The sequence below is a fragment of the Grammomys surdaster genome, unplaced genomic scaffold (genome assembly GCF_004785775.1).
Source record: "Grammomys surdaster isolate TR1022 unplaced genomic scaffold, NIH_TR_1.0 313, whole genome shotgun sequence".
NCBI classification, from domain to species: domain Eukaryota; kingdom Metazoa; phylum Chordata; class Mammalia; order Rodentia; family Muridae; genus Grammomys; species Grammomys surdaster.
This window is the reverse complement of record NW_021604732.1, coordinates 794,355-806,237: the sequence shown is the minus strand read 5'-3', so window position 1 is coordinate 806,237 and position 11,883 is coordinate 794,355. Positions and strand designations below refer to the sequence as shown.

At 44.7% G+C, this 11,883-nt stretch overlaps 1 protein-coding gene across 2 annotated transcripts; it reads right to left on the bottom strand.

Annotated features, from left to right (window-relative positions):
• Nucleotides 1-4,096: 4,096 nt before the first annotated feature.
• LOC114629668 (immunity-related GTPase family M protein 1) lies at nt 4,097-11,265 on the bottom strand. 2 transcript variants are annotated; one of them, XM_028777740.1, is made up of 3 exons: nt 10,848-11,265; nt 7,672-7,889; nt 4,097-5,630 (listed from the first exon to the last, which is right to left on the bottom strand). In XM_028777740.1, exons 2-3 carry the CDS (start codon nt 7,696-7,698, stop codon nt 4,422-4,424), a joined length of 1,236 nt encoding a protein of 411 aa, XP_028633573.1. In that variant the 5' UTR covers nt 7,699-7,889; nt 10,848-11,265; the 3' UTR covers nt 4,097-4,421. The 2 variants fall into 2 exon arrangements, with proteins under 2 accessions (XP_028633573.1, XP_028633574.1); XM_028777741.1 differs by lacking the exon at nt 7,672-7,889.
• Between the last annotated feature and the right edge of the window lie 618 nt (nt 11,266-11,883).

The window sequence follows — 11,883 nt, the reverse complement described above, 5'->3', positions numbered from 1 at the left end:
ATGAGGTTTTTCTTCAGCTACTGCAGGATGGAAAAATTCAAGGCCACAGCTCAGCATTTTTATTAGTTCTGTCCTGGAAAAGAGACTTCAGGAATGTGAGATCTGATCTCTAGGAGACAGTTGAGTAGTTAGAGGATCTGAGGTCTAACATCTAACACAATCTGAAGTAATGCATATATAGAATATGAGTTAATTGTTACTTACTACACACATGTGTCATAACCCATAAATATACACAGCCATTATGACTGTATATGTAGGAAAAACTTTAAATATTAAATTACAAAATTATCTTCTTCATTATAAGAATTCACATAATTAAGTCCTTAGTAGATAAAAATATAAGGACTTATCTGACTAAGTCCCACTGTAAGTTTTTTTATTTGTTTGTTTGTTTTGAGACAGGGTTTCTCTGTGTAGCTCTGGCTGTCTGGGAACTCACTCTGTAGACCAGGCTGGCCTTGAACTCAGAGATCCGCCTGCCTCTGTCTCCTGAGTGCTGGATTAAAGGTGAGCAACCCCTCTGCCCCCAGCTTGTAACTTTATTTTTTTTTATTTTTTTTTATTTTTGAGACAAAGTCTTTCTACCTAGCCCTGGCTGTCCCAGAATTCACTATGTAGACCAGGCTGGACTCAGACTCACAGAAATACACTGGCCTCTATCTCCTGAGTGCCAGGATTCAAGGCATGTGCCACCACACTTAGTGTAAACTTTTTTTTTTTTTTTAACATTATCAGGAACGAAAAGTGCCTTGCATAGCACAGTTCATTTGCATCTTAACATCTCTTTATGCACAGTTGTGCATGTTGAATGAGAATGGCCCCATTCATATATTTGAATGCTTGGTCTCCAGTTCAAATCATTTGGGAACGATTTGGGGTTTTGGCCTTGTTAGAGTAGGTGTGTCACTGTGGGGGTGGGCTTTGAGGTTTCCAAAGCCTAAGCCTTCCCATTTAGCTCTGTCTCCCGCTTGAGGATCAGTAGAGTGGTTTAAATATGTTTGCTCAAGAGATGGCACTATCAGGAGGTGTGGCCTTGTTGGAGGAAGTGTGTCACTGTGGGGGTGGGCTTTGAGACTCTTTTCCTAGCTCCCTGTGAGACAGTCTGCTCCTGGCTTCCTTTGGGTGAAGATGGAGAACTCTCAGCTGCTCCAGCACCATGTCGGTGTGGATGCTGCCATGCTTCCTGCCATGATGATAGTGGACTGAATCTCAGAACCTGTAAGCCGGCCCCCATTCAACGTTGTCCTTTATAAGAGTTGCCGTGGTCATGCTGTGTGAGCATGCTAATGTCTCTGCCACCATGTCTTTGCTCTGTCATCTTGGACTCTAACACTCTGAATCTGTGAGCTCAACTAAGCACTTTCTTTTCTACTTTCTTTTGGTCACGGTGTTTTGTTCCAGCAGTAGAAGAGTTACGAAAGGCTCAGGCATAGTTACGCATACTTTCAATGCCAGCACCAGGGAGACAGAGGCAGGTAGATCTCTGTGAATTTGGGGTCAGTCTAGTGGTCTACATGTGAGGTTTCAGGACAGCCCAATCTACATAGTGAGACCCCGTCTCAGAAAGTGAGACAAGTAAGCAGATAAGCAAACAGAAAAAAGTGAGTAAAAGAAAAAAAAAAAGAAAAGAAAAATAACTCATAGTTTAATTATTTTCTTGAAAATTAAGGACAAGCACGATTGTTCCGTTGTTTCCCACAGTCTAGATTTAACAGACTGGATCTGTGTGGGACGATTTTGTTTTAAACGATTGAACTAGACCAAGGTAAGCAAAGAGGAATATATATATATATATATATATATATATATATATATATATATATATACATTTTCTATAGCAGAGTGAACCTGGTGCTTCCCTTGTTTTTAATTAAAACCTTTTGATGATTCCACATCTGGCTAAGAAACAAGCCTGAGGGCTTCCTCAGTGCCTTTCTCTCTCTGGCCACACCCTTCCCCTCTGACCCTCTCGGCTGCCTTGGCCTCTAACAGAAGACCAAGCCTTTTCTTCCTCCACCAGGCCTCTGTGTTTACTGTGCTCTAGTTCCGGAAGCACTTCCTCTCTGAACTCAATGACCTGACCAGGAATTCCACAATCTGCTTTGTCTGGATTTGGTATCAGGAAACCCTGTGTTTTAAAGTTACGATTGTCTTTACTTCCGGTTTCTCCCCCCTCCCACCGCACTTGCCTCTCTATTCGTTTTCCAAGTTCTTAGGTCGTTCAGTCTGGGTTATCTCTCTCGAACGACTTTCACAGAGGAAATGATGTATATATGCACATGTTGAATAAAAGGAAAAGGAAGAGTCTTGGAAGGGGACTGGAGAGACAGCTCAGCTCTAACTGCTTGTCTAGAGGTCCTGAGGTTCCAGCAACCACCGAAACAGTTCCTAGTAGTGATCCATTTAGCTAAAGCATCTTCACTGTGTATGTGCATGACCCGCGCAGCAGCCCCTGGGCTGTCTGCATCCCAAGATAGTTATGACTGATAGTTATGATGTGTGATGTCATGTTACAATGTCAAAGATCAGCCAGTCCAGAGAGAGGCTATTGGGATTTTGGCCAGTGGGCATCAAGGACAGGAATAGAAGAAAGGGCAGTAAGGACATGGTTTTAGTTCATCCTACTCTTCCTTCCAGGTACCTGGGACCACGTGACTTCCCTTTACCTCAGCTGCAGCTTTCATATAGCTGGTTATTCTTGTCAAGAGCCAATAATTTAGCACTCTGTTGTTCTGATCTGGGATAGGTATGTTTTACATCTCCTGGTGCTTCCTGTGCTGAAGGATGGGCCTCATTGTGGAGGATGGAAATGGGGGAATCTTTAAGAGGGGTGCCTGGTAGAAAGTAAAGATGTCCTGGGGTCATTGTCCTTAGAAGAGACTAATGGTGTTCTTTTACATTGAATTACTTCCTCATAAGAGTTGGTTGTTGCCTGGCAGTGGTGGCACACGCCTTTAATCCCAGCACTTGGGAGGCAGAGGCAGGCGGATTTCTGAGTTCGAGAGTTCGAGGCTAGCCTGGCCTACAGAGTGAGATCCAGGACAGCCAGGGGTACACAGAGAAACCCTGTCTTGAAAAACCAAACCAAACCAAACCAAAAAAAAAAAAAAAAAGAGAGAGACAGGTCTTTTTAAAGCTGCCTGGCATCCTCTTTCCACCCCTTCCAGGATGAGGCCCTCATCAGATACTAACCCCACAGCCCACTCTAACTGGTTTTTCACCTCTGAAACTGTGGGAACATTTCAATGTGTGTGTGTGTTTTCCCAGACAGGGTTTCTCTGTATAACAGTCCTGGCTGTCTTGGAACTCACTGTGGACCAGGCTGGCTTCAAATTCATAGAGATCTACCTGCCTCTGCCTCCTGAGTGCTGGGATTAAGGTCATGTGGCACCATACCCGCCTTCAATATGCATTTTTATTTGTGTGTATGTATCTGCGTGAGTGTATACCACCTAAGTGTGGATGCCCACAGAGGCCAGAAGATAACATTGGATTCTCTGGAATTACAGGTAGTTGTGAGTCACCTGCTGTGGGTGCCGGGACAGATCTCAGATCCTCTGTAAGAGCAGCAAATGTCCTACCTACAGATCCATCTATCTAGATCCAAGAACGAGGAGTTATAAACCTCATTTCCCTTTGTATCACCCAACCTCAGGTATCTCGCTGCCCTTTGATGCCATGCAAAGGTCAAAGGTCAGTCTTCACTGTGTTGGCTCAAAACTCAGCACTGTCTCCTGGCAATCTCTTTGAGCCCTTATCACACACTTGGAAGAGATATCTTAAGCAAATTCTCCTCAAATGGTCTAGCATGAAGTCCACTGATGCCATTACTCTCTTGCTCTGACAGTCACTCATGTAAACCTGAGTTCCTTCTTAAGACACTGTTTTTTGGGGACCTGGCAGTTGAATGTGTGAACGGTTACCACCTTGCTCCACTGTCTGGAGTTCTGTCCCTAGTACTAAAAAGAATCCAGAAAACACTTGCTACCACAATCTTCTGCTGCTTCCAAATGTGACGTAAGTGTTCCTCTGAACCAATTGAGTTCTTCACAGGGATATCTAGAGAAAGGAAGAAGGGAAATAATGCAAAGGCTAATGAAGAGGAACCAACTTTATTGTTTCAGAGGAAAATTGATTTAGACATATATCACACTTAATAGCAGAAAGCAAAATTTCTATATTCCAAATCTGAGAATCATGGTCAATGATTTTTAATCACTACTTGTCTCCGTCCCTCAGTAGAATAATGCATTAGAATGGAGACAGGGGAAATGGGTGACTTTAACTCCTCTCAAGAAATCTAAAATCCTTACAGGAAATGTTACTATATCTCTTGATTTCTAGTGGAGAAATAGGGCTCTAGGGAAGAGGATCCTAAGGTAATCTGGCTTCCATGTGAGAAGGGAACCAGGCCACCCTTACACTAGATTTGCGGAAGGATTTGCGGAGTCCCTTAGGATTTTCTTCAGGATGTTCTTGGTGTCCTGGGCAACTAAGAGAAGCATGCGTTTATGTCTCATGCGTCTGAAACAGCCGCATACACACGGGAGACATTTAAACAAACGGAAGAGTGCATTCACAACGGCACAGGTCATCATCCACAGTCTCCAGTCCTCTTTTCGGAGAGTGTGCAAGTTTTGGGACTTCATGTTGGCCTTGTACTCCATGACTACTGTCCCCATATTCTGGGCTACCTGCAGAAGTGATTCATCAGATATACCAAATATCGATCGGTATATTTTCAGACACTCCCCCATGTCGTCATCATCTCTGACACCGAGAGAATTCCTCAAGCACTCTCTGTCTATTCTCTGCCTCCAGACAGCTACTTTATCACCAATGATCTTCTCATAAATGCCATAAAGGGTCTTTAAGGGTCCACAGCACCTGATGTTGGAAAGGTCTTTATAAAGTGTGTCCCTAAGTTTCGGGAAGTCATATAGTAAAGGGTCTAGATTGGATACCATGAATATGGGGGGGTCCTTCACCCTCTCCTTCTGGAGATTCTCATGGATATTCTCCTGGATATTCTGTAGAAGCCGGACCTCTGATAGGACACTCGTGCTGAGGTCTCTGTCCAGCTTGGTCCAGACAACATAGAACCTCTTTCCCATGCTCTGGATGACTTTGGCCAGTTTTACATGATTCGAGCTGAACTGCTCAGAGGCGATGATGATGAATAAGCCACATGTGCTGAACTTCATCTCTTCCGCATAGTTCTCTACGGTTTGGGCTGTGGCCCCCAATCCAGGAAGGTCCCACAGTACCACGTTGGGAAAGTAGGATGACGAGTACTCAGCCCGTGTCTGGGTGGTCCTCACCACCCCAGTGGGAGCCGAGGCATCTTCCTCATGGCCGATGATTCGAAGCGCATTGATGAAAGATGACATGCCGTTGCCTGAGTCCCCAGTCACAAAGATGTTCACTGGAATCTGGGACAATGTTGCCACAGTCTCCTTGACTCCATAGACCAGTTCCAGGAGTTTTCCTTCTCTTAAAGCTCTTTCAGTGCTCCTGCTGACCTCAGGTAAACTGCTGCAGCCTGTTTGGTATGACGTGACAAAGGGGAAGGACGCACTCAGTGGAGCATAATGGGTCTCTGCCATCTTGGGGAGCAGTGGAGCAGCCTGTATAGGAGCAGAAGATTTGGGGTGTTAGACGCAGGATGGTATACTATTTGACAGGCTTTACAGCACAGCCTCAGGAGTTCAGACATACAACCAGAGAAGTCGCAAAGATGTTTTGTTTACAAACAGAGCAATCCAGGTGACAGTCGCATGTCACGGAGGGACATTCCTGGGGATGGTTGGGCAGCTGTTGTGTGAAGGGCTCTACTCCAGAAGCAGGACAGCAAATGTTACACAGATCACACAGGCCCCCGTGTCAATCTAAATGACCAGACAGGATCAACAACTGAAAGCACTAGCAGCCAGCTCTCCTTACTAAGTCACATGTTGGTGAGGGAGGGCCTGCAAGCCTTAAGTATAATTTAATTATTCTTTTCTAAAAAGCACACACTCTGTCCTTTCATCTTTCAAATGATATGTTTATCTGGGAACATCCTTTTTTTTTTTTTTCCCCCTAGTAAATGCTCATCTGCCACAAACTTCAAGAAATAAATCAAGAAAATTTCTAAATGGCCTACCACTGATTCTTTGTTCAGTACTTATATTTGTACATTTCTGTACATTACTGTTGGTAGTGTTATTGTTATTAGGGGTGCATAAGTTGATGTATGAAAGAGGATTTTTCTTGTTGGCTGATTGTTGGCAATGAAATTATAGCATTTGTGGGAGTAGGGCAGGACTGAGAAGAGAATTGGGTTGGGGAAATCACCAAGTGGGTGGGTCTTTCTTTCTTTCTTTCTTTCTTTCTTTCTTTCTTTCTTTCTCTTTTTTTTTGTTTTTTGTTTTGTCTTTTTTTTGTTTTTTTTTTGTTTTGTTTTTTTGTTTTTTTTTGTTTTTTTTCGAGACAGGGTTTCTCTGTATAGCCCTGGCTGTCCTGGGACTTACTCTGTAGACCAGGCTAGCCTCGAACTCTCGAACTCAGAGATCCACCTGCCTCTGCCTCCCAAGTGCTGGGATTAAAGGCGTGTGCCACCACCGCCCAGCCTCTTCCTTCCTTCCTTCTTTCCTTCCTTCCTTCCTTCCTTCCTTCCTTCCTTATTTTTCAAGACAGGGTTTCTCTGTTTGGATGGCCCTGGCTGTCCTGGAACTCACTCTGTAGACCAGGCTGGCCTCAAACTCAGAGATCCACCTGCCTCTGCCTTCTGAGATTAAAGGGATGCATGCACCAATTCTGTCTGGCCAACCAAGTGGATTCTACATAAAGTTACAACACACAAACTGCTCTTTACTGATGGACTTGAAAAGTCCCATTATCACGAGTGATTATTATGCTTCTCTCTCTTCAAATTCACCTTTCTTCTTGAGCTTGAATACAAATAAAAACATTCTATAACTTGGGGCTAGTGAGATGGCTCAGTAGCTAAGGACATTGTGCTGCTGGATCTGATGACCTGAATTCAACCCTAGGAACCCACATGGGGGAGAGAGAACAGATTCTTGAAAGCTATGTGTGCTTGAGCATATGTACACACACACACACACACACACACACACCCCAATAAATATTAAAACCATTCTAAATCCTTTTTCTTTTTCAAATAGAGCCTTTCTGTCCCATTGGGAGTGCCCAGTGGAACATCTGGAGACTTGTTTTGTCCTCACACTGAGGGAGGAGGTGTCCCTAGAATACCCATTTGTATATCTGTAGAAATGCTCACGGCCAAGCCTTGGGTACCCCTTTCTTTTTCTTTTAAGTGAGTACACTGTAGCTCTCTTCAGACACACCAGAAGAGGGCATCAGATCTCATTACAGAAGGTTGTGAGCCACCATGTGGTTGCTGGGAATTGAACTCAGGATCTCTGGAAGAGCAGTCAGTGCTCTTACCCACTGAGCTATTTCTCCAGCTCCTTGGGTACCCCTTTCACTTATACCTTTTCTGCAATAGCACCTTGCTCTTCAGTCTCGGGACTTGTACTTATCCTCTACAGAAGACAGTGGTCAAGAGGCCATTCCATGTTTGAGGAGCTCAGCTCTTCGTCACATGGACCTACTCTTGGAATTCGTTTTCTTCCTCAAGCACCAGAAAGTCATGCTACCCACCTCAAAGGACTTGTGTGATGGTTTCATGACAAGATCCGTGTCACACTGTCTGTGGACCTTTCAGCTCCCTGGTGAGGCTCTCTGGTTTTATTAGGGTCTCCGAGGAAGCCGTTCCTCGGGTTCTTCCTCCACTCTTAGTACACAGCGAGAAGGTCCTGTGTCTGTGAATCTGAGTTGGTTCCTTCGAATGCCTTATCTCACTTAATACTCCTCAAACCCTATTAGATAAGTAGTATTCATTATTGACTGTTGATTGTGAGCAAAGAAATAGAGACATATGAACAAACAGTCTTTTTTTTTTTGATACAGAATCTTCCTTTGTACCCAAGCTGACCTGAAACTTATGATCTTCCTATCTCAGTCTCCTTAGTGCTGAGATTACAGGGCTACAACACTATGTCTAAAAACCAGTCTTGAATTATACACAGAGTATGTAAGAAAGTCAAGGTTTCGTCCCTGCAATGCAACTCCATATTTTTGTCTGTACGACGAAGACAATCCTAATTAACAGAGGACTTGACGCAAGCTGAGGGGTTTTGTTTGGGAACCTTGATCTACTCACTGTCACCAATTGTCGCTTTTTTTTTTTTTTTTCCGAGACAGGGTTTCTCTGTATAGCCCTGGCTGTCCTGGAACTCACTCCGTAGAGCAGGCTGGCCTCGAACTCAGAAATCCACTTGGCCTTTGCCTCCCAAGTGCTGAGATTAAAGGCATGTGCCACCACCGCCCGGCCCAATTGTCGCTTTTTATATGGACACACATTTCACAATTTTGGAGATCAGTTTTTCTGTCCTCTTTTATATGCACCATGTAACTGAATTGCAATGATAAAGGAGATACCCTCAGCTTCTCCAACTATACAGAACTTGGTTTAGAGTTAACTCATCAATAGACCAAAATGCTTTATCAAATGACTGCAACGATTTCCAGAATTCAGTGAGAGGGAGGATATGGGAAAGGTTGCCCTCACATATCACACCTTTATAGAGGCTGCAAGCCTGCCAAGCCTGTGACTATAGAAACCATTCAGGACCAGGCAGTGGTGGTGCACGCCTTTAATCCCAGCACTTGGGAGGCAGAGGCCAGGTGGATTTCGGAGTTCGAGGCCAGCCTGGTCTACAGAGTGAGTTCCAGGACAGCCAGGGCTATACAGAGAAACCCTGTCTTGAAAAAAAACAAAAAAAAATAAAACCAAAAAAAAAAAAAAAAAAAGCAACCATTCAGGGCCTTCCTCCAGCAGTTCTTATGTGAGACTGGAGATGCTATGGAACAGCCAGAGTTGTACTTCCTGCTTCCTGCTTCAGAGTGCCGAGGGGTCCTGAGCTGGGTGGAAAGGCCTCAGAGTGGGCTGGTATAGTCTGAGGCAAAGCTGGCTGGAAGCCAGGGGAATGAAGTTAGACAAACTTCAGGAGGAGAGAACATTCTGCAATGGTGTGCAGAGACGGGGGACAGAGGAACATTTAGTAGTGTGACATTTAGTAGTGTCTTGTCCTCAAGGCAATTCTCCCCCCTCTTCCTTGCCCGTCATTGGCTAGGGTCTAGTTCTGTATCTGCTTTACTTGACTGTGAGTTTCATTCACTAGAGCAGAAGATGAGAGCAAACCATGTTTTTCTCAGAGCTATTTATGTAACTGTGACTGGAGATGGAGACTTCCCATCTGCCTGCGCACCTGAGCAGCCAGTGATGGACCTTGTCGGGGATGGTGCAGGTCACAGCTGCACACAGGAGCCAGTAACTCTCAGGAGGGTTGCTGAAGTCCATATATTACAAGCAGACTGGGAAGGGGCATGGATAACTGTGTGAAGCTTTAGCATCTTCCGGAAGACACACAGGAATGCTGGTGTGGACAGCCTTGGGATACTGTGGCTCAGAACACCGATCCAGTATTTACAAAGAGCACCTAGAATTATTACTAGCATTCAAGCGGCCTTCCATTTCCTTTTTTTGAGCCAGATTATATTCCTATTTTACCTCTCTGCACTGGGTTGAAGATCCCTAAAAAAATATAGATCCTTGTGGCTGTTGATCTGGGAAGAGAGACCTGTGAGGCGTATCTTTTGAGTCTCCCAACAGACACACAGAGCGTAGAGCATGCTCGTACACACTTGCCCATAGCTGCATGAAAGGTGGCAGGGACCTCACAATTCCCCTGCTGCTACGTTATCCTATCTAAGTTATTTCAATTAATTAACTTGAAAACATGCTTTTTATAATGCATTAAATAAATTTCATGGCTTACCTGATGTAAAATTTACAAGGGAATTTGTGTGTGTGTGTGTAGGGCTGTATGTGTAGTTTGTGTATCACACAACTATTATGAATCTCCCTCAGAAAGACTCATGGAAACACGGAAACCAGACTGGACTAGTAATGAACCAAAAATCAAGGATTTTTGTGAACCGGCATCGTTGTGTGTGCTAAAACCCTCATTTTTTTTCCTTGTTTGATCACTATTAGGAAAGCGGGAGAGAAAAATCACAATGTTTATTTATCTTTGGAAAGTGTGATAAATTTCCTCATGGTGGATGGAGACAGTGCTGAACCCACATGCTCTGGGAAGATGGTATTTGAAAAGCTCCCACCTCACTGACTATAAATGTGCAGATTAGTGAACGAGGTGGATCCTTAAACAGCGACACCTTCTCCAACGCAAATAAAATATTTTAATGGAGTCAGACAAACAGATCATTAAGTTACCTTATACTCAAAAGTCACCCTGAGATTTCTATCCCATGGGTGGTCCAGATAAGAAACAACCCCCCCCCCCCAATTTTTTTTTTTTCAAATGTCCTAGATATTGCCTGTGGTCCACTCTAATCCTAGGCATTTATTGTGTGGAGATATGAAGAGGCACTATCTTAGATTCCAAGAGAATATGGGTTGGCACACTCTGTCCTCCTTCTTCAAATTTAGCCACCATTAGAAGACTCACAAGGCCAGGAATAGGCAGGTGAGGTAGGCATTTGCCTCCAGGCTGATGGCTTACATAGATCTGAACAGTAAAGAGACAGCAGGACTGTGTGGTAATGAAGACAGAGGCTCTGCTGTGGTCACTGCCTGAGTAAAAGAAGCCAGACCCCAAGGTCTCATGACCTGCTTTCACGGTTTTACCGTTCTTATTATAAGGAAGGAAGATTGGGGGTGGCCAAGCTACATTTAAGAGACTTTTACTTACCTGATCAAGAGGAGTTATTATGTGTGATTCAATGTTAGTGGCCTTCCTGGACCGTCACCCCTTTCTTCCTAGAAAAAAACAAAAACAAACAAAACAAAACAAAACAATAAACGTTGCTGTCCTCCGGCAGAAGTTCTCTATGGAGAGATCCAGAACTGGAATCCAGACCCAGATGTTTAGAGACGAGTTGCAGAGGTCTGGAGTCCTTCTGGGAGGAGGAGAACCAAGCCGAGGTCTGATCGCTTAGATTTCCTTTCTACCTCTGGTCTTGAAGCAGATCTTGCTTTTTAGATCAGGGCCCAGGGGGGAGGGGACTCCAATTGAGAGTCGGTTTCGGTTTCTATTCCTTGAAACCGGCTAGTTTTCAGGATTAGGCTGGGCGGGCTGCATATATTCTTCAGATAGGAGCATAGTCCTGCTGTGCTGACCAGAGTTCAACAGGAGTCAGGATTGGGGGTGGTGGTGGAAATGGGGGGTGGGGCCATTAGAGTGGGAGTTATGTCTGTTTAGGGAATTTAAAAGCGTCAGATCATCCAGTGTCTTTACGTGGACACCGCCTCTGAAGGTTCTGGCCCCGGGCAATATTAACCTCAAAGAGCCTGCAAACTCAGGCCCCTCAGGTGCCTGGAGGCTTGCCCTGAGACCTTATTCTGTATGGTTGTTTTCCCTGTCCTGGCTCACTTGTTTACCCTCACGTCTTTATAAAGGAGAATGTCAGAGCACCAGGGAGTGGAGAATCAGGCTCTTGTCCTTGCTAGTGTTTGAGTGGGAAGAGGGTCTGAGCTGAGAGGGAGCATAATTCATTTTCCTTAGATCCAGGAGGTAGCCAAGTTGCTTTCAGAGCATTGGGTGGCTGCAATTCTCTTTGCTTCTCTTCTATACATACTGGTGAGTTCTTACTGCACAGCGAAGAGGAGCCGAGCTGAGCCTGTTCCGCACTCACTGCGGGAGGGAGACAGATTGGGCCAGGAAGAATGAGGCGGCTCACGGGGCATTTTTCCAGCGGCCACAACACAGCTTCTGCCTATTACAGGCT